The sequence below is a fragment of the Pistacia vera genome, unplaced genomic scaffold (assembly GCF_008641045.1).
Source record: "Pistacia vera cultivar Batoury unplaced genomic scaffold, PisVer_v2 Contig1039, whole genome shotgun sequence".
Lineage (NCBI taxonomy): Eukaryota > Viridiplantae > Streptophyta > Magnoliopsida > Sapindales > Anacardiaceae > Pistacia > Pistacia vera.
In genome coordinates this window covers 1-23,400 of record NW_022195070.1, presented here as the reverse complement: position 1 = coordinate 23,400, position 23,400 = coordinate 1, and the positions used below count along the sequence as shown (strand labels likewise).

At 37.7% G+C, this 23,400-nt stretch overlaps 1 protein-coding gene and 1 non-coding gene across 2 annotated transcripts; both read left to right on the top strand.

Moving 5' to 3' along the window:
* The first annotated feature begins 958 nt into the window (after window positions 1-958).
* On the top strand, window positions 959-6,207 carry LOC116124670. Its single transcript, XM_031410396.1, has 4 exons — window positions 959-1,289; window positions 1,443-1,580; window positions 5,791-5,933; window positions 6,109-6,207. The coding sequence occupies exons 1-4, from the start codon at window positions 959-961 to the stop codon at window positions 6,205-6,207; spliced, it is 711 nt and encodes a 236-aa protein (XP_031266256.1).
* A 16,511-nt stretch (window positions 6,208-22,718) lies between these two features.
* LOC116124737 lies at window positions 22,719-22,825 on the top strand. The gene has a single exon (XR_004127247.1). It is a non-coding gene; the product is annotated as a small nucleolar RNA R71 (small nucleolar RNA).
* Window positions 22,826-23,400: the final 575 nt, after the last annotated feature.

Below are 23,400 nucleotides of genomic sequence, written 5' to 3'. Positions count from 1 at the left end.
AGAGTAAGAAGATTTGGATTTATTGTGAAAGAGATAAGCAAGAGATACAACAAAGAAGAGAGTAAAGAGGACTGAGCTAGAAAGGAAGAAGAGATCCATTGCTAATTTTGTGAAATGTTGGTTTGCAAATGAATCTTCAAGCTAGCTTTAATTAATTGTTGATGAATTCTTTAATTATATGTTTCCACAAATGACAAAATGAAAGAAACTTAAATTAATCGATATGTTTATTTTATTAAAAGGAGAAATTAAGAAAAGAAAAAAAAAAGAAAAGAAAAAAGAAAAAAACAATGCTGAAATCAAAAAACAAAGACAAGGCAAATTGCTGTGCTCGATTTTGATGTTCTATAATCAGCAGTAGCAGCTTGATTTGCCTTATTATATGTTTAACCTTACAACACTATATAACTAACCATAAAGAAAAGATATTGGAGCTGGCTTAAGACGTAGCTAGCTAAGCTCTATTGGGATTATGCCTTGAATCCCATATTGCTTGAGAAAGGGAGTTGCAAGGGGAGTCTCCCCTTTAAATAGACTAGTAGATTGAGCTTTTAAAGTATCTCAAAAAGTGTAAAATAGACACAAAAAGAATAGTCATTGTGGGCTGTTATTAAGGGTGTAATTTGGCTTTTTGGGATAGTGTAAGGAGTTTGCAATTTTTCTCTTCTAAAAATTGCATAGTTGTAAGCTTTTGCTTAGTGGATTGTTTGAGTGGATAGTGGACATAGGCTAAATTGATTGGGCCGAACCACTTTAAAATTCTTGTGTTTGGTTTGCTTTATTTTTAGTTGCTTGCTTTAATTTTGCGTTTGAGTTGTGAGAATCTTTTTCAACAAGTGGTATCAGAGCCCACGGTTCATGATCTGGGAGAAGACAAGCAAGGAGAAGGCAAGCTCTAGAGGAGGTTGGATTTAAGAGTAGATCAACGACTATTAAGCATCTCAAATTTTCTAGAGGTATGTCTAAGTTTGAGGTTCCTTTATTTGATGGTAAAATTAATTTTATGTTATGGCGAAGTACAATACAAGACCTTTTGGTACAGCAAGGTCTTGATCAGGCATTAGAAGAGAGTAAGCCAGAGAAGATGTCTGATAAAGAATGGAATAGAATTCAGAGGAGAGCTGTTAGTACAATAAGATTGGCCTTAGCTCCAGAGACAAAGTACATCATGTTGATTGAGTCTACACCAAAGGGTTTGTGGGAAAAATTGGAGGGTATTTATGCGTCAAAATCGTTGACTAATAGACTGTGTTTGAAGATGGATTTGTATTCTTTAAAGATGGATGAAGGTACGAGTCACCATGATCATTTAAATGAATTTAATAGGCTAGTATCTCAATTGTTGGTTATTTCTAATGAGTTAAAGGATGAAGAAAAGGCATTGATACTGTTTTCATCTTTGCCTTAATATTATAGACCTTTACTTCAAACTTTGTTGGTAGGCAGATCTACTTTAAAATTAGATGATGTGATTGCCTTGTTGTGTGAGAATGAAAGGTTTATGGGATCAGAGAACTCATCACTTAGAGGAGATCTACTAGTTGCAGAAGGTTCTAATTTAGGGAGGACTCAAGAGAGAGGTGATAAATCAAAAGTCAGAGATTACATTAATAAGGAGTGTTATTATTGTGAAAAAAAGGGACATATCCAACCATGATGCAAGAAATTAAGAGAGGATATGCTTACTTTCAAGAAGGCTCAACAGATGAAGGATTCGAAGGATGACACTTGGGTTGTGTAACGACTCCATTCTACTCACATTCTTTTAAAATATACATAGTAAAAATACATGTAAGAAAGCATAAAAGTTGGGCCCAAAATTTTCTTTTATTAAACATATACATTCTTTATACAAAAAGATGTATCATATACAAAAAGCATCAAAAACAGGGTGGACAGTGTAGCCATTTCTCTTCGCTTGCTGACGCCCATCCGACTGTGTCCTCACCTAGGTCCTGCAGAAACCATAGAAAACAACGGGGTGAGCACAACTAAGGCTCAGTAAGTAAATTCTCTACTCATCGATCCCTGTAACTCTCTCTCTAATTCTTTCCTTACAATTCTCATTTACTCTCTCTTTTATACTTCTCTCTATTCTCTCTTTCTCATAACTCTTTGCTACTAACTCTCTTTTGTAAGTTACGGCCTCATCTTATCGGAGGCACGGCCGGGACTCGCTCCCGCTCTCCGTGACTTCTACTCGTTCTAGCCGATCGGACTCGGTTATGCATGGATTCGGAACCCTTGGCCAAGTGAGTATATAATCTATCTCTCGGGTACTCTCGGGTATAGCCCTCATCCGCATGCACTCTCATGGGCTACACCACTTCTCTCTCTCATACTCATGCCGCTCTCTCAATGCGGCGTACATGCGGGAATACTCTACCCATCACTCACAGGTTCCCCATCGCACAACCTACTCTATTCCTTTCTTTAGCACTTTTCTCTCTTTTATTCTCTAGTGCTCAATCTCTCTTTCTCTTTACTAATAGAGATGCTTATTCTCAACATTCTCTACTCTTTCTCAACCTACTACTCATAGTGTAGCTTATACTCAAAAGTCTCTACTCTCTCTCAAGCTATTACCCAATACACAATTAATGCACATGGGTGGTTTATGCTCATTAATGCAATTAAGAAATGCCAATATGCAATGTTACAAGAATTAAGGTTCACAATTCATGCTCATATTTCTCTTAGGCATTTCATCAAACAATTCATGTGCATACAAAATCTCTACTATAATTACTACTCTACTTCATTCTCTAGCCATCCAAAATGGGAGAAAACTCCCTCATATAACCATAATCCCTGTCAAGAAAAACACTTCCAAATAGGTTTACACAACATCTCCCAAACTTCAACTCAATTTCCACTTCTCAATACACATTAAAACACTTCTCATACATGAAGTGTATCCAACAACCATAAAATAGCTACTCATCTCAACTCAATTTCTCAACAAGCATAATACATACTTATACATGCATACATCTCTACTCAATCTCTACTCAAAAGCTTATTCAAGTCTCAATTGGGTTGGATTTACTTACCTTGTGACAAAGTGACTTCTCTAGCACTTTTGTAAGTAAACGGTCTCGTATATGCAGCGGAAACAACAAAAATAATATAACAGGATCGTTTACATGAGCCAAGATCAAGGGTATAATTTTGCAATTTTATCATAATAAGAATCTGCAGAAATATTAATCATGAGTTAAGAGAAAACAAACGCACGTTGGAGGCTCCTCCAAATTTGTCGACGAATGTTTTGCTACCGATCCAAGTGTAGGATCAAACCCACGTAGTCCACACGAAGACAATCTCAAAAGAACCAAAGAGGGATTTGCTAGATCCTCTTTGGCTTCAAGATTAAGAAGAAAGCAAATCAAATTGATTTGATTTCTAAGCAAAAGTGTTTCAGCCATGGGTGTGTTTTCAAAGGGGCCGCTGTGCTTTTCCAAAGAAAAATCTCTAAATGAAAAATCACACACTTTTCTTTTTATAGTAAAAACAATTTGCCCTAATCCCATACGGAATAGGCTTGGGCTCCAACCCAAACGCCCCATGTTGCCAAACACTCCCAATTTGATTTATTTTATTTTCCATCATTATCTCAATTAAAATCAATTAATATATATTTAAATATATATTAACATTTAACAATAATGATAATATATTTAAATATGTGCGAACACACATTTAAACGTAATTTCACTTATTTAATTTTTCTAACAAATTAAATAAAGGCTACGACCTCAGCAAATTTAATTGCACTGTGAAATTACCAAAATACCCTTTCGCCTTAAAAGACGAAAACGCCCTTCTTTCTTCTTGCATCTTAAATTGTCTTCTATGTGTGTGACCCTTAGGCTCCTCATCATATCGGCAGTGTATAGTATTGCGATTAACACCAATTAATCGTCTCACTAATACACAGACCAAGATTGGCCCCTAGCAAGGCATCATGGCCACCCGATAGATTCGGATTCAGCAAAGTAGCTACCTGTCAACGATATGGTTACCGTGCAATTCGATCCTTTCATCATACGTTATCTCGACGAGACGAAGGCATAGAAATAGTGTCAACCTTCGGTTACTCTCGATATTATTTATTCAGTTTCTGGACCAATGACCCGTATTATAAACTGGATAGAGCAACAACTCAATCCCACTGTGGCCACAGTTTTAGTGTCATTGCCATATACTGAATTGCGCCGTGAGATAACTTTCTCCCGTACCCGGGAGTGATAAATCCTCTGTCAATCCACCATAGTCTTGATACACTCCTTGATGCAGCCAATCACCACCGTATTGACAGCTCTGAAAAGAACTGCGTTAGGCTAGTGTCAAACTACACCAATCGGTGCACAAGGCGCTCCGGTGATCTCAAGTCTAAGGATCACATGCACCACCATTCGTTAGAGGATTTGTTCCATAGACACTGGGGTTACCATCCATATGGAATCCTCTGGTGGGTCAGTCCAGTGAACTTGCTGTGGTGTAATCGCCTACAACAAGCACCCATGTGTTGCACCAGGTTGTCACCAAACAACCTTGACAAGTGAGATCAGTCACTGCCTTTCGACAGGGTCGTTCAACACTATGATAGCCTTACCGTATTATCTGTGCCCTTACTTCAGAATAATACTAGGGCTACGGACGTTTCTAGAATGGCCACCATATGTGCTCATAGGGTTCTCACTATCAAGATTTGAAACACTTGATACCCTCGTCACGGTTCTACCATTCTAAGGACATATATCAATACATATTGCAATAATAATGATTTATGCGATATAGAATAAAATGCCTTTTATTGATTAATGAACATTATTACAAAGAGTCAATTCTACAATAATTGATTGGCTCTAGGGCATCTACTCTAACAACTTTTCCTTTCCCTTGTTGTCTTGTCTTCTCTCTACAACTCAACACAACAACAACAACAACAACAACAACAACAACAACCACCAAATAAGACTTCATATAACTATAAGCAAACTCACATCTAAAGCAAGAATCCTTACCTTAGGATGCTTTAGATGAAATCTCTACTCAAAATTACTCAAAAGCTCTCTTAAACCCCTTAGAAATCTTGGGAAAATTGAAAGGAAAGTTGAGAGAATTAGAGAATGGGTATGGCGGTGGAAAAGGGATGAAATGAAGGGTTTATTTCACTTAACCCTTTTTAGCTCATATTATAACCATCACTTCCCATTTTGCCCTTGTCCTTCCTTGGAAATTCCATCCATATCCTTTGATTCTTTGCAAATACACCCTTATTACCAACACATTCTCTACTTAATTTCCTTACATTTTACTCCCCACTTTTCCTGCTAATTAGGGGTAGAATTGTCATTTTACCCTTATGGAGAAATATCTAGAAACTTCATTAAACTTTTCAACTGGCCCTTTCCCGCAACGAAGAAACCTTCGTCGCCCCGGCAAAAAATTATAGAGTCGACACTGCCTTACTCAAAGCCAACGTCGCCGCGGGGAAGGCTATTCTTCGCCCCGACGAAGACTGAAATTCTAAAATTCCTCAAATCTCAACCATTTCAAGGCAAACACTCAACCAATTCAACATACAAACTCAATTAAAGCTGAATCAATAAACATTTAAGCAATACAGCAAATCTTAAGTACGTACCTCAAGTGGGGCGTTACAGGTTGCTGATAATGAAGGTGAATTTTTAGTAACATGTCAAGATGAAACTCAAATTTCAAAGGGTGAAAAAGGTTGGATTTTAGATTCTGCTGCATCTATGCATGTTTGTAATGATGAAGATTGTTTTGTTGAATTGAAAAAAGATGAAAATTATGGAAATATTGTTGTTGGTAATAACGAGAAAGTGAAGATTGAAGGTGTTGGTAGCGTTCGTCTCAAGCTTCACAATGGTGTTGTCAAGAAGCTAGCTTCATCATATAAGGTATGTACTGAGTTGTAGTCACAATTTGATTTCTTTGGGTGAGTTGGCTTCTCGTGAATATACCTACAATGATCAAAGAGATGGATGAGCAGCGTATAAAGACGTTGTTATGATTTTGCAAGGCAAAAGGAATGAAAAACAACTATATTTGTTTGATGAAGGTGTGTGTCTTAAGAAATCAAGAGATAAAGTTGTTCAAGTTCCTGTTGTGAAAGAAAAGAAGACTATCAAGCGAGTAAGATTTTCAGATGCTACTGTGATGTTTGGGGATTGAAGTCAAGAGAGGAATTGTTGGGATTATGCCTTGAATCCCATATTGCTTGAGAAAGGGATTTGCAAGGGGATTCTCCCTTTTAAATAGACTAGTAGATTGGGCTTTTAAAGTATCTCAAAAAGTGTAAAATAGACACCAAAAGAATAGTCATTGTGGGCTGTTATTAAGGGTGTAATTGGGCTTTTTGGGATAGTGTAAGGAGTTTGCAATTTTTCTCTTCTAAAAATTGCATAGTAAGCTTTCGCTTAGTGGATTGTTGGAGTGGATAGTGGACGTAGGCTAAATTGATTGAGCCAAACCACTTTAAAATTCTTGTGTTTGGTTTGCTTTATTTTTAGTTGCTTGCTTTAATTTTTCGTTTGAGTTCTGGGAATCTTTTTCAACAAGCTCTGTATGTCATATTGTAATTAATCAACGTGTTTACGTGGAATAAGGCAAATGGGAAGGCCTTTAGCTGGCATGGGCACTGGATCCACAATGATTTTCTCATTAGAAATTAGTTGCTCCTAGTTAAACCTTTTCACCACGTTATGCATGAATACAAGTATCTTCAAACGTGCATATTCTTTTCTGGGGCATATTCTAGGTCCTCCTCCAAGTGGAACAACTCCAACAAGTGGTATCAGAGTGAGTTCTGATAAGTTACTTCAGTAGATCCATACCCATTTTTGCTTGTTTTTGTGTGCATCTGAGTGGTCTTGTGTTTGGACGAAATCTGATCTACGTTGTGTCTTTATGTGTGCACTGCCATTTGCTGTGTTAGCATCTGTTTGATTATTTTTCGTCATGAGTTTCTTCATTGAAGGTGGATTTTCTCATAGACTTCCTTTATTAGAAGGACCTAACTATTATACATGGAGACTTAGGATGCGTGCTTCTCTTTAGTCTATAGATGAAAGAGTTTGGTCCATAGTTGTGAATGGTTGGATAACCCCAGTTATTGCTGAAAATGAAGTGTCTAGACCAAAACCTATTGCTAGTTGGACCGCTGATGAAATAACTTTGGCAAATTATAACTCTAAAGCCCTTCATACTGTTTTTAATGCTATTAATGTGAACCAAATGAAAGTCATAGCTAATTATGAGCTGGTTAAAGATGCTTGGGATAGACTTAAAGTTAAGAATGAGGGAACTAGTACTGTTAAAAGAAATAGGCTTAGAAAACGTTTTACTGATTTTGAAAATTTGAACATGGAAAAGGATGAGATTATAACTGATTTTTATGGTAGAGTTTGTGATATCTCTAATGAATGTTTTGCTTTGGGAAGAACCTATTCTAATGCTGAACTTGTTAGGAAAGTGCTTTGCTCTTTACCCTGGAGGTTTATGTCAAAGGTCACCACCATTGAAGAATGCCGAGATGTAGATGCTATGGACATTGATGAACTCATTGGCTCTCTCCAAACCTATGAGCTGAATTTACAACGTTGAGAAAAACAAAAACTGAGCAAAGGTTTGACTCTCAAACATGAGGTTGATTCTGATCCTTTTGATGATTGTGATCTAAGTTCATTGGATGATGAAAATTGTGCTTTAATTACAAAGAATTTTGCAAAGTTTTTAAAGAAAAACATGGAAAAGCCTCATAATAGTGGTTATGGCCGAAAACCTTTTGTAAAAAAGCCTTATGACTATCAAACCCCTAGTAATTTTACAAAGAAATTTTCAAAAGATAAAGAAAAGAAAAATAAAGGTATCAAGTGTTTTGAATGTGAGGGTTTTAGGCACATACAATCTGAGTGTGCTAACACACTGAAAAAAGAAGAAAGGTAAAGCCATGGCTACTACTTTGAGTGAGAGTGAGAGTGACCATGACGAGAGTGATGATGATTCAGGTGATGATGAGAATGTTTTAGCCTTCACCATAAATCAAGAAGATGGTAAGAGTGAGGTTTTGGATGACACTATTGATATCTATGCTGAACAACAAGAGGCATATGATAAAATGTATGACCAATGGCTAAAGGCTGTGAAAAAGTTGCAATCTCTTGGTATTGAGAATGCTACCTTGTTGAAACAAAAGAAAGCCTTGTTCGAAAAGATTGTTGTTCTTACTTCTGAACTAACTGAGGCTAAGGTCATCATTGATAAGTTGAATGCAAGTTCTCTTAAGCTTGATGAAGTCCTTGGTCAAGGAAAATCCTTTGGAGATCGGTATGGTTTGTGATTTAGTCCTGGTGCTAGCACATCAAAAGCTGGTGCGAGCATGTTTGTGAAAGCCACCGAAACTTCTACTGAAGGAACTGTTATGAGACAGGTTACGAAGGTATCAAAATTCATTCCTATTTGTCATTTTTGTAACAAAAAGGGTCACATCAAACCCAAATGCTTCAAGTTCATTGCTTATTTAAAGAAAGTTTTTAAAAACCATAGTTTTGTTGCTAATGTAAATCATAATGCTAACAATCGTTTTTCTTCCAAAAGAGTATGGGGACCTAAGGTTGATGTGAACTGTTTTGTGTCTCATACTTCCTTGCTTGCATTTCAAAATGATCTTTGGTATCTAGACAGTGGTTGTTCAAGGCATATGACAGTTAATAAATCTCTCTTGACTGAATTTGAATTAGTTGATAGTGGACTTGTCACTTATGGTGATGGAAAGAAAGGTAAAATTCTTAGCAAAGGGTCAATTGTGCTTCCTGATTTTCCTATTTTGAAAGATGTCTTACTTGTTGATGGCTTGAAAGCTAATTTAATTAGTTTTAGTCAAATTTGTGATAAATATTTTGTGGTTCAATTCTCAAAGAACAAGTGTAATCTTGAATGGTAAAGGTGTTTCTCTACTTGCGGGGAAAAGGTCAAACGACAATTGTTACTCGCTTTCTAACCGTGTGTCGTGTTTCAATTCAAAAACAAATTCCACTAATTTGTGGCATGAGAAACTTGGTCACATGAACTTCAAGAACTCGATGAGACTTTAAAAAAAAAAAAGTGTTAAAGGACTCCCAAAACTTGAAATTCCAAAAGGTAATGTGTGTGGTCCATGTCATCAAGGTAAGCAAACCAAGATATCTCATAAAGCTTTATCTAATCTCAATACCTCATGTGTTTTGGAACTACCTCATATAGATCTAATAGGTCCTATGCAAACTGAGAGTTTGGGAGGTAACAGGTATGTGATTGTTTATGTTGATGATTTTTCAAGATATGCTAGGGTTGATTTTTTGCGTGAGAAATATGATTCTTTCAATGCATTTTAGAAGTTGGCCAAAAGGTTGCTTGTTGAGAAGAGTTCTAAAGCTACAAAGATAGTGAGAATAAGGAGTGACCATGGAAAGGAATTTGATAATGCTGATTTGCTAATTTTTGTCAATTGCAGGGCATATTTCATGAATTTTTAGCACCAAAAACACCTCAACAAAATGGTGTTGTGGAAAGAAAAAACAGAGTGCTTCAAGAGATGGCTAGGGTGATGCTTAATGCCAAAAAGCTTCTTACAAGACTTTCGGCAAAAGCCACTAACACGGCATGTCATATTTCCAACAGACTTTACCTCAGAAAATGTACTATTCAAACTCCCTATGAGCTGTAGAAAGGTAAGAAACTAGATCTCTCTTACTTTCATGTGTTTGGATGCAAATGTTATATCTTGAATGATAGAGAGAATTTAAGTAAGTTTGATTCTAGGAATGATGAAGTGATTTTTATTAGATATTCTTCCAATAGCCATGTATCTAGGATATAACATACCTTCTGAAAAAGTCTTAGAATCCATTAATGTTGTGTTTAGTGATGCAGAAGATTTTTCAGAATACTCTCAAGAATGTGAAATTCAAGACATATTTGTTCCTTGTGTGCCCACATAAGATGGTGTGAACACTACTGAATCTCCTGAACCTAAACCTTAGTCAAATGTGTTGTCACCTACTTCTGGTGCTACAGTAACATGATCTGCTCCATGTAAAGAATCATCTACTGATTCATCATTGCAAGATGAAAGTTGTTAATATTTCTGATGAAAGCATTCAAAGGAGAAATCAAAAAAGAAAAGATCCACCAACATGGGTTCAAAAAGCTCATCCACCTTCAACCGTGATTGGAGATCCAAATGAGGTAATGATTATAAGAAGGAGAAGATAAAATGAAATTAACCATCTTTGTTATGTGTCTCTTGCAGAACCGAAGAATGCCAAACAAGCTTTGAAAGATGAAAATTGGATTGAGGTGATGTAAGAAGAACTGGAACAATTCGAAAGAAATGATGTTTGGACACTTGTACCAAGATGAGAGGGAATCAACATAATAGGTACCAAATGGGTTTTCAAAAGTAAAACTGATGAGTTTGGTAATGTTGTTAGGAACAAAGATAGGCTTGTAGCTCAAGGATATATGCAAGTTAAGGGAATCGACTTTGATGAAACATTTGCACCTGTTGCTCGACTTGAATCAATCCGGTTGCTGCTTCCTATTGCCTGCTACCTCAAGATCAAATTGTTCCAAATGGATGTCAAAAGTGCCTTTTTGAATGGAATGCTCACCGAAGAAGTGTATGTTGAATAACCAATTGGCTTTCAAGACCCCACAAACCCGATCATGTATTTAGATTGAAGAAAGCTCTTTATGGTTTGAAACAAGCCCCACGGGCCTAGTATGAAAGGTTGACATCTTTCCTTCTTGAGCATAACTATGAACGAGGTAATGCCAACAAAACCCTCTTTATCAAGCATGCTAACAATAAAATCATGTGTGCACAAACTTACGTTAACGATATTGTGTTTGGTTCTACATCTTATTCACATGCACTTGAATTCATTAGCCTGATGAAAAATGAGTTTGAGATGAGTATGGTTGGGGAATTGAATATGTTTCTTAGACTTCAAATTAAACAAATGAATAATGGCATGTTTGTTTCCCAATCAAAGTATGCTAGAAATATGTTGAAAAGATTTTGCTTAGAAAATGCAAAGCATGCTAGAACCCCTATGAGTGCTACCCTTAAACTGTCCAAAGATGAACATGGTAAAAAGGTAGACAATAGGATGTACCAAAGCATGATTGGAAGTCTTCTTTACTTAACTGCAAGCCGTCTTGATATTTGCTTTAGTGTTGGTGTTTGTGCTAGGTTTCAAACTAACCCTTTTGAGTTGTACTTGAATTCAGTGAAAAGAATCGTGAAATATGTTTCAGGTACGTGTGATTTTGGCCTTTGGTACTCATTTGATTCTAACAGTAGTTTGGTTGGATACAGTGATGCAGATTTGGTAGGAAGTTTGGATGATAGAAAGAGTGTTTTGGGTGGATGTTTCTATCTTGGAAATAATCTTGTCACATGGTACAGCAAGAAGCAAAATGCAATCTCCCTATATACTACTAAGGTTGAGTACATTGCTACAGGGAGTTGTTGCACTCAAATTTTATGGTTAAAGTAAATGTTGGTCTTGATCAAGATTGTGTGACAATTTTTTGTGATAACACGAGTGCCATTAACATCTCTAAGAATCTAGTCCAACATTTTAGGACTAAGCACATTCACATAAGACATCATTTCATTAGAGAGTTAGTTGAGGAGAGCATCATTGAACTTGCTCATGTGAACACAAAATCCCAATTGGCTGATTTATTTACAAAAGCACTTGACTATCATACTTTTGTTTTCTTGAGGAAGTCTATTGGACTACTTTAACTTGAATAGTTTTTCATTTCAGTTGATGAATAAAGCATGAACATGCTACTTTTATTTTTGTTTGTTAAGATTCCTTGATTTGTGCTAGCACTCTAATTGTCATTTATTTTCTTTTATCTGTGTGTTAACCCTAGTATGCTGTGTCCACTGAGGCTCTCTCTATAACATGACCTTATCTCATCATGAGATGTTTGTCTAGTCTTGTCACCATTATGAAAGAGCTACCTTGCATAAAGTGTGAAAGTTGTTTTGAGTAATTTTCTGATTTGTAGAGACTCCTATATCTTGGAAAATCTATCATTAATAGGACTACCTTCTTCCAATTGTGAAAGCTACATTTTGGTTATGTTTATAAGAGTTATTTCCCTTTGGCCAAAATGAAAAGAAAAATATTTATTTTCTATGCTGAAAAAGAAAAATGCAAATATAGCTGGGCATGAGGGAAGGGGGAGCTTCTCTTGCAAAATTTAAAATTGACCAATGTGTCATTTTACCCCCTTGAGGACATTATCACACACTAAGACAAGCTCTTGGAAATTTATCCCACTTGTGTGTGATTAAGAAAGTGTTGTGTTTTATTGCATTATATTGATAACTTCCCTATGAGTTTTTGTGCCTTTTAAGATTGAAAAATTTGAATTATTAGGATGATTTGCACAAATTGAATGTCTTGACCCTTAAAAATTAATGTGAAGCATTTCATCATTTTAATTTTATGATTTTAAAATTGTTCAATAAAGTCTAGTCTTTTGAAAATTTCTGATGTTCTTTTGGAATGCTGTGTGCTCATGATGCGTGATTTCATAAACATGCAAATGTAGCAAGTGTACTAGTCGCACAAGTAATAAAGTGATGAGTAAGTATCGTTCCCACGAGGATTGGTTGATAAGCACTAAGTTTTTCTACTGTTTTCTAGTTGGAGCAATCAAGTTGTTTGGATTGAAGGGAGGAAAATTAAACTTAAAACTAAAACAAAATTTCTAAATATTCAAAACTAAATTATGAAAGCAAGATCAAAAACAAGGATAAAATCAATTCAAACAAACGGATAGGGTTTTGACTTCATTTGGATTCTATGGGTTAAACCTAAAGATTAAACTAATTACATATTCACATGCATTGATTGTAAATCGAATTCTCTAAAGTATAAAGCATACCTTCTCAGGCTATGTTTTCCTACTCTTCCTTATTAACTTTCCGCACCAAACAATTTGAAGGTTAATAATTCTAAGCTCATTAAAAAAAAAAAAACAAAAATAAATTAAATAAATAATAAATCTATCTCTAGCATTCAATACTACAATGGTGATTACCAAAGAAGCCTAACACGATTCATTTCTCAATCTCATCATGTTCATCACATAAAACAATAAATTCAGAGTAATCACACAATCAAAACAAAATCATATGAAAAGAATAACAATCTATTACTTAACCCATGAAATTCCGAATTACAATCAAAACCCTAACCCAAAATAGGTTAGTTCATGGCTAAATCAACAATACAAACAAAAGAAACGAAAAATCCAAAGTTCAACATAATGAAAATAAGAGAAAAGACAAGAAATCTCCCTAAAATGATGAATCCACTGGTTTAATCTCAAATCTTCACCCTTTGCAATCAAAGTTCGCCCAAAACAAATCTAAGAAAATGTAAAAAGCTGCTGTCTACTGAAAAACGAACCCCCCACAAAAATGCCAAAGTTTCCCTTTTATACCTTGCCCAAAAACCTAAGACTTTACCTAAAATGAAACTGTACGTTTTACAAAATTTGGAATTCACAGACTTCGTCGCGGCGAAGAAGGATTCTCACCGCGGCGACGAAATAAAAACAGATTCTCGTGCACAACTCTCTTCGCCGCGGAGAAGAACAAGCTTCGCCGCTGCGAAACTCCATGCAGAATTCTGAATTTACAGAATTGCCCTCCACTTGCCTTTTTGCTTGAATCTTTGATCTTCGATACTCTCCTATGGAAACAAGCTTCCTAGTGCTCCATTCTGCTTCAGAAATCTCCCAACTTCTGAGATTCGCTCACTTCTGAGTCCAAAAACTCCAATTCGCTCATTATTTGCATAAAATGTCCATTTTAGCCTGAAACACAAGATATAAAGAATTAAGTAGCAATTCAGGTCAAAATGAACTAAGAAGTATCTAAAATCCAACTAAAAAGTTTAATAAAAACAGTATAATCCACGGATTATCAAATACCCCCAAACTGAAGACATGCTCGTCCCCGAGCATAAGGTACAAAACTCACAGAACAAAAACAACAAACAAACAAAAAACACAAAACACAACACACAAACTGAAAAATGAACAAACACAAATTAGACTCAAACTCAGCATACGAATTGCCTAGAAAATACACAAGTCTCAAAGGTTGTTGAAAAATTATTGTCAGAAAATGTTCAACACTCCAAGAAGTTATAAACAACATCGATTGTCTTCCTCTATTGGTCCACCGAGTAGGTGATCCCCACTTCAATCCACATTCCAACCTCCCGGATTATTTTATGCAGAAATGCAAAGTTTATCAAATGGTGGCAGACTCCATAAGCCTAAATATCGAACTACTCTCCACTAATGTAGACTAGACATCGCTAAGAATCAAAAGGTCTTTACAAGCTTGTAACGTTAGGCTCGGGAAGTGGGTTACAAGAAAAAGGATAGGATAAACAAAGTAAGAGAACTCGGTTTTCCTCATGCAAACACTAAAATCACATCAATCTCCACTTCTTCTCAACCACCAATCAAAGTGTCAACCATTTTACAACCCTCAAACTTGTATCTTTCTTCTTTCTGATTTTGAATTGAACCAAGAAAAATTATTATTTTTTTTTATTTTTTTTATTTTTTTTGAAAAGAATAACAATTAATCGAATTTAGGTTAACTACCTCTCTTATTCTTATTGCCTTTCTCACAACCCCCAAACTGTTCTTTTAGTTTATTCGCACAACTCTTCACGTTCTTTGTGTTTGCATTAGGCCCAAATTTCTCCTAAGGGTACGATAAAGTGTTTAGGGTGATTGGATCAGACAATTTTTGGTTTGCAAAGAAAAATACAGCAATGATAATCTCATAAGGCTCAAATGGGTGACTAGGGAAAAATTCATTCATGGGTCGGCTGGAAAGGTTCAAATGTTCCGAAAAGTGCCTAAATCATTTCCTCAACAATGTCTAATCCTAGAATTTCGCCTCAAGCACTTCTCTACTAGGTTCTAGAATCCACCAGCATTATCAAACTTTACCTAACCACATAAAATGAATCTAAGCATGCCGAAATAAATGAAAATGGTGGTTGAACCACTCAACAAGCCTCAATCAAAATTTAGTCAATAAACATAAACTTGAAGCAATGCTTAACATTTTTTAACAATAAAATCCCAACAATCCTAGTCTCATCGTGGACTTATGCAATTCATCATTGGCCACCACAACAAAAACACAAGCGTAACTAAAACAAAAATAATTTTTTTTTCAAATTTTTCCTACCCCCAAACTAAAGATGACATTGTCCCCAATGTCACATTATGCACAAATTAGGAATAGAAAACAAAATAGAAAAAGGTGCGAGATAGTTCCCTGATTAATCCGTGAAGTTGAAGTTCCGCTCAACAGTGTGCACACCTGGTCCTCAGCTTTTTCATCACTCAAATTCTGTAAAAACAATTGAAAACTGTGGTGTCCACTATGTTAGAAAAATCCACTGAATAATATGAAAGGATTACAACCCTAATCTCGTCTTTACATCAACTAGAAATTAAAACAAGAATGAAACAACTAACACAATCCCAAACAAAAATATCAACCGAGTTCAATGTTCAAAATAAAAGAAAAACATAACAACTAAAACAAATAAAAATAACGACAACTAAAACAGGTGCTTAGGTGCTCATTCTTCGGTCTCCTCCTCTTCCTCAGCATCATCCTCTTCTGAATCGGGGCCCATCCACTCATCTGAATCCCAATCTTCCCACTGGTGTTCTAAAGTATCAATCCCGACGTTGTTGTAGCAGCTAAGTTATAGCTCATGTGTCTTCCTGACCTGCTCTGCCAGCCACCCGTGACGTCGCTCCATCCTTTTTATCAGACCCATCATTTTCTGCATCATTTCTCTCATAGGGACTGTTGAACTGTATGCGGTGGCAGCTGCTGTTGTCCTCCTTCTCTTGGTGTTTGATCTGGGCCCTTCTTCTGGTTGAGGCGCAAGATGTTTGCGGAAGTAAGTTGTGTCGAGGACTGGGGCAGCATGGATCAGTGGCTCATCATCCTGTACCTTGATTCTTGCTTTAGTGCACAACTCTGTAACGAGTTGTGGGAACGGAAAACTACCTCGCCTTGATTTGGCTGCAAGTTGGATACTCATCAGGATGATGTTCCCCACGTCCATTCTCTTTCTTGTGGCAATAGAATACAACAAAAGTGCCTTCTCATACGTCACTGTACTGTAGTGCATCTCTGGCATCATCCTAGCACAAATAAAATACTGCCACAACCGAGCCACTGGTGTTAAACTAGTCCCCTTAATGGTCTTCTTGCCCTTCTTTGAAATATCCTAAGAGGCATCTGGTTTCGCTATGGTCCTAAGAATCACCTCATCCCTTTTCTGTGTTCTCCTAAACTCCTCATAGTCATCTTGGTCAATCTGAGGTAAGCCATAGAAATCATTGATGACCTTTGCCGTTAATACCACATCCATACCCTTCACAAAAACAACCCCCTCATCGCATTCAGGGAGGTTGGCATAAAACTCTCTTACTAGTGGTTCCACAGCTACATGTGCGGGTTCACTCATAAAGTCCTCCCAACTTCTCACTTGACTCCACTCATCAGCCTGGTTTGCAGTCAGTCCACGCTCAGGGATAAATCCCTCGTCTTTCCTTTTGGTTGCTGCCTCATAGTTTTTCCGAGCATTTTCACTTATAAATCGGTCGTCTACTTTCTTTCTTTTGCCCTTACCCTTGGATGGTACCTTGACTTTGAGCGCCATTTTCTCCAAAACTATCAATTAACTCAACAATGCAACCCAACAATTCAAACCTAAGTGTCCTACGACAACCAATTCAATCTTGCAAAAATTGACAACACTTCCAAAAATTTTCACGTCAACCCCCAAACTACGATTTTTCCAAATTCAACCAAACACTCTAAAATTTAAAAACCCACACTCCTCAATATCACACAATGCATAATCCACCCTTCCTCAAACAAAATCAACACTCAAAAGCACAAAAATTCCACAACTCAATCAACAATCAGAATTTTCAGATCTACAAATTAAAACTCAAATTTTTTGAGATAAAAGCTTAGAGAACGTTAAATCTTACCCAAACTAAGAAGTATTCGCCACCAATTGAGCCAAAATTCGCCTAGATTGCAAACCCCCAAATTTCTTGAACTCAAAAATTTCGTGAATTTTTCGCAAAAATTGTTATTGAAATGAGTTGTTTTGGTGTTTAGGAGGGTCAAAGAGTGAGAAGATTGGTTAGGAAATCACTGGGAAGGCTCTGGATTGAAGTTGGAAATTTTTTTCTCTCAAATGGCTTTGAAAAGTTGCGTGAAAAATGAGAGGTCGCGGTGAGAATTTATACAAAACATTTTTCGCCGCGGCAAAGCTTGAAGTTCGTCATCACGAACACTAACTCAACCCAGGTTTCGCCGCGGCGAAAAAATATAGAGAGTACAAAGCCGCGGCGAAGTTCCTTTAGACAATTTCACCCACTTTTGCTTGGCCACGATGAAGACAAATTTGTCGCCACGGCGAAAAATTACCGAGAGAATGGTGCGGCAGCGAAGAACAAGCTTCACCGCGGCGAGGTCTGGAACAACCTTTCGCCTTCCAAAATGTAAAAGGAATTGCTTCGCCGCGGCGAAGAAAAAGCTTTGTCGCGGCAAAAACTGGAACTTTCAGTTTTCCACCTTGATTCTCAATTTCACCTAAAACATCAAAAAACACACCAATTAAACATTCATAAACAACACCAAACAAACTAAACAACTACAAAACAATCAACAAAGAAAAATAAATGAAAACACTTGGGTTGCCTCCCAAGAAGCGCTTGTTTATAGTCGAAAGCTCGACTCTCTCAATTCTTCAAGTCGGACCAAGATGGACTTGCAACTCATCACCCCATCAATGTATGGCTTCAATCTCTGACCATTGACTGTAAAAGTGCCCTTTTCTTCATGTGAAACTTCCACCGCTCCGGATGGGTGAATTCTTGTAACTGTGTATGGTCCAGACCATCTAGACTTAAGTTTTTCAGGGAAAAGCCTAAGTCTAGAGTTGAACAACAACACCTTCTGACCTACTTCAAAGTTCCTCTTCCTGATATGCTTGTCATGCCACCTTTTCGTCTTCTCCTTGTAAATCCGGGCATTCTCATATGCTTCAAGACGGAACTCATCGAGTTCATTCAAAGTCAGCATCCTTTCCTCCCCAGCAGCTCTTAAGTCCATGTTTAGCTGCTTGACTGCCTAGTATGCCTTATGCTCGAGTTCTACCGGTAAATGACATGCTTTCCCCTAGACCATCCTATATGGAGACATACCAATTGGAGTCTTAAATGCAGTTCAGTAGGCCCATAATGCATCATCCAATTTCCATGACCAATCCTTCCTAGATGCATTAACTGTCTTTTCTAAAATTCCCTTAAGTTCTTTGTTAGACAGTTCCACTTGCCTGCTCGTTTGTGGATGGTAAGGCGTTGCAACTCTATGTTTCACTCCATGCTTTCCCAAAAGTGCATCCAATTGCCTATTGCAAAAATGGGATCCTCCATCACTAATGATTGCCCGTGGTACCCCAAACCTTGAGAAAATATTCTTTCTCACAAAATTAACCATTACCCTAGCATCATTAGTCGGCAATGCAACTGCTTCCACCCACTTCGAAACGTAATCCACCGCTACCAAAATATATGTGTTCCCAAAAGAATTTGGGAAGGGACCCATGAAGTCTATCCCCCACACATCAAACAGCTCAACCACCAGGATGTTGTTCAACGACATCTTATCCTTCTTTGAAATATTACCACTTCGTTGACATTGGTCGCACTCTTGAACCATCCGAAACGAATCCTTAAAAAGGGTTGGCCAATAAAACCCAGATTGAAGAACCGTGGCTGCTGTCCTAGCTCCTCCAAAATGGCCACCCACTTCCCTCTCGTGAGAATGCTTTCCATCTTCTCCTCCGGGACACATCTCCGTATCATTTGATCAGCACAGTGTCTGTACAGAAAGGGCTCTTCCCAAAAGTAGTACTTCAAATTTGAGAAGAATTTTCTCTTTTGTTAGAAAGTTATTCCAATAATTGGGAGCACCCTCGATTGCAAATAATTCGCAAAATCTGCATACCATGGTGCTTCATCCACTTTCATCAACTTCTCATCTGAAAATGTTTCTGTAATTGGACTTTCCTCTTCATTTTCCTGGACTGGTCTCTCAATCCTTGACAAGTGATCTGCCACCACATTTTTCAACCCCTTCTTATCTCGAATTTCTAACTCAAATTCTTGAAGCAATAGGATCCATCTTATCAGCCGAGGTTTCGCTTCTTGCTTTGCCAATAGGTGCTTGAGTGCCGAATGGTCCGTGTAGACGATCACTTTTGCACCTAACAAATATGAACGAAACTTGTCAAAAGCAAAAACCACAGCCAACAATTCTTTTTCTGTGGTGGTGTAATTCAATTGTGCATCAGTGAGTGTTTTGCTAGCATACTGAATTACATGCAACACTTTGTTTGTCCTCTGTCCTAACACTACTCCTAGAGCAAAGTCACTAGCATCACACATCAATTCAAATGGTATTCCCCAATCGGGAACTGCAATAATGGGCGCAGATACTAATAACTTCTTTAGAGTTAGAAAGGCATGCATGCATTCATCATTAAAATCAAAAGTAACATCTTTAATCAACAAATTGCAAAGCGGTTTAGAAATCTTAGAAAAGTCCTTGATGAATCGTCCGTAAAACCCCGCATGCCCCAAGAAACTTCAGACTGCTTTAACATTTGATGGTGGTGGCAGTTTCTCAATCACTTCTATCTTTGCTCGATCTACTTCTATTCCATCCTTTGAGATTCTATGACCAAGCGCTATTCCCTTCTAGACCATGAAGTGGCACTTCTCCCAATTGAGCACCAAGTTCGTCTCCTTACATCGCTGCAAAGCAAAAGAAAGATTAGCTAAGCAATTATCAAAAGATGAACCAAAAACTGAGAAGTCATCCATGAAGACTTCTATAAACTGTTCCACCATATCTCCAAAGATCGACATCATGCATCTCTGAAATGTTGCTGGTGCATTGCATAACCGAAAGGGCATCCTTCGGTAAGCAAAGGTGCCATAGGGACAAGTGAAGGTCGTCTTCTCTTGATCCTCAAGAGCGATGGCAATCTGATTATATCCTGAATACCCATCCAGGAAACAGTAATAGGCATGCCCTGCCAACCTCTCCAACATCTGATCAATGAAAGGAAGTGGAAAATGATCCTTCCTTGTCGCCTCATTCAATTTCCGGTAATCAATGCACACTCTCCAGCCCGTCACTATCCTAGTTGGTATCAATTCATTACTCTCATTCTTTATCACCGTGATACCTCCCTTTTTCGGAACCACTTGTACCGGGCTTACCCATGGACTATCGGAAATAGGATAAATTATTCCCGCATCTAGGAGTTTCACCACTTCCTTTCTCAGCACTTCCTTCATCGAAGGATTCAATCTTCGTTGTGGTTGCACCCTAGGCTTGATATCATCCTCCATGAGTATCTTATGCATGCAAAATGATGGTGAGATGCCTCTAATATCCGAAATAGTCCATCCAATTGCTAGTTTGTGTTCCCTCAACACCCTAATCAACCGCTCTTCTCCCAATTTGCTCAAACTTGAACTAATAATTACTGGGAAGGTCTCTAATTCCCCAAGATATACATATTTGAGGTGGAAGGTAAAGGTTTCAACTCAAGTTTTGGAGGTTCTTCATTTTTTTCCTTTTCCTTCTCTCTTTCAAAATCAAATTCCTCAAATTCTCGATCTTGGTTCTCATCAATCAGTTGAAGTGCTTCCAACAATCTAGCACATTCATTACTCGCCGACTCACCTACCTCTACTGTTTTTGATTTGGCAATACAAGCTTCTAGAGGTAATTGTGAGGTGTTCTCTTCAATAGATTCTGCTACTAGTTTATCCACCACGTCAACACTAAAACATGAATCCGATTCGGATGGAAACTTCATAGCCTCAAAGACATTGAAAGTTACTGTTTCATCTTCAGCTCTCAATAGTAACTTCCCTTCTTGCACATCTATAAGTGCTCTTTTCGTGGCAAAAAATGGTCGGTGCAAAATGAGAGGAATTTCCTTATCCTCTTCCATGTCCAAAACAACAAAATCTGCCGCAAAGATTATCTTATCCACTTTCACCAACACATCTTCCACTATCCCCCTCGGATGTTTTATGGACCTATCTGCAAGTTGCAACGACATGGTCGTTGGCTTCACTTCACCAATTCCCAATCTCCTGAAAACAGAAAAGGGCATTAAATTAATACTAGCACCTAAATCACATAAAACACGATCGTAAATAATGTCTTCTATAATGCAAGGAATATTAAAACTCCTTGGATCTTTGAGCTTCGGGGGTAGCTTCTTTTGGAGAATGGCGCTGCACTCCTCTGTGAGCATCATTGTTTCCTCATCTTCTAACTTCCTTTTGTTTGATAAAATTTCCTTAAGAAATTTCGCATAGCTCGGCATCTGTTGCAATGCATCTGCAAAAGGAATGTTAATATGCAGTTTTTTAAATATTCAATAAATTTGGAAAACTGCTTATCCTGATTCTTTTTCTTCAGTCTCTGAGGAAAAGGCACGGGTGGAGTGTGATGTGCCAATTCTGGTGGTATCTCAGGAAATGGCAATTTCTCTTTCCTTTTCTTTTGCCTCTCTTCCCGTTTCTGTTCTTCTTCCCTAGAAATAGATGGTTTCTCTTCAGCAACAATCTCTTCATCTATTTCCTCATCAGATTCTTCCTTTTCCTTTGGTGGCTTTTCTTCTTCTCTTGATTTTTCCACCTCTTTCAAAACTGTCCCACTCCTCAAAATTATTGCATTTGCTTGCTCACGTGGGTTAGTCACTGTATTGCTTGTTAAAGACCCCTGTGGTCTCTCATTTAGCTTTTCAGCTAACTGCCCCATCTGTACCTCCAAGTTCTGAATAGATGCCCCTTGATTTCTGAAATTAGTTCTCGTCTCATTCATAAAACCTGTGGCCTCTTGCATGAACTTCCCAAACATGTCCTCCAATTTTGTCACTCTTGGATCTTCCAGTTGATTGTTCACCCTTGTTTGGTTATTTGGCAATGCCCTTTGATTCCATTGATTGTTTTGCTGATTCTGTTGGTTTTGATTGCCCCAAGACAGGTTCGGGCGATTCCTCCAACCAGGATTATATGTGTTGGAGTACGGATTGTTCAGTTGCCTTTGATTTCCAGCCAAGTAGTTAACCTACTCCGATGATGACGATGCTGAGGCAAAAGTGTTCCCTACTTGACATTCACTGCTCACGTGATTACCTGCACAAAAATCACAAGTTAGTTGAGGAGCTTGAATGGAATTTACCTGCATACTTCCCAACTGTTTCTGAAGTGCTCTCAATTGGGCTGAAATGGCTGTATATGCATCAACTTCATGAAGACCCATAGATTTCTTCGGTTGCACCCTCTCATTAGGTCTTTGATAGTTGTTGCTTTTCAGAACCTCAAGTAACTCGTGAGCTTCTTCCGGAGTCTTATTCTATAATGCTCCTCCCGAGGCTGCATCCACCATAGTTTGCATATTCGCCGTTAATCCATTATAAAATGTTTGGACTTGCATCCAAACTGGCAACCCATGATGTGGACACCTTCTTGGTAACTCTTTGTATCTCTCCCAAGCCTCGTACAAAGATTCTGACTCTTCTTGAATGAATGACGTGATGTCATTTCTCAACTTCGCCGACTTTGCTGGAGGAAATAATTTGGTCAGGAACTTCTGTGCTAAGTCAGTCCATGTGGTGATTGTTCCTGTTGGTAGTGCCAGTAACTATCCCTTAGCTTTATCCTTCAATGAAAATGGGAATAGTCTCAATCTAATTGCATCATCTGACACTCCGTTTGACTTGAACGTATCACAAATCTCCAAAAAATCTACAATGTGTATATTTGGATCTTCCTTCAAATCACCCCTGAACTGAACCGACTGCTGGATCATCTGGATGATTGCCGACTTTATCTCGAAGTTGTTGGCTTGTACCCCTGGTCTAGTAATACTTGACCCACTGCCTTCAACTGTGGGAACTGAGAATTCTCTCAGTGTTCTATTCTCTGCCATCTCTACAACTATTACTTCTGGTTCAATTGTAGCTTCTCTTTCTCTTCTGCCTCTGTTCAGTCTTCGAGTGGTTCTTTCAATCTCAAGATCAATAGGAACCACTGGCTGACATCTTGCTCTTCACATAAACTACACAGAGAAATAGCAAGAGTGAAATCATACCAAACAAAGAAAAATAACGAAAATAAAACAAATAA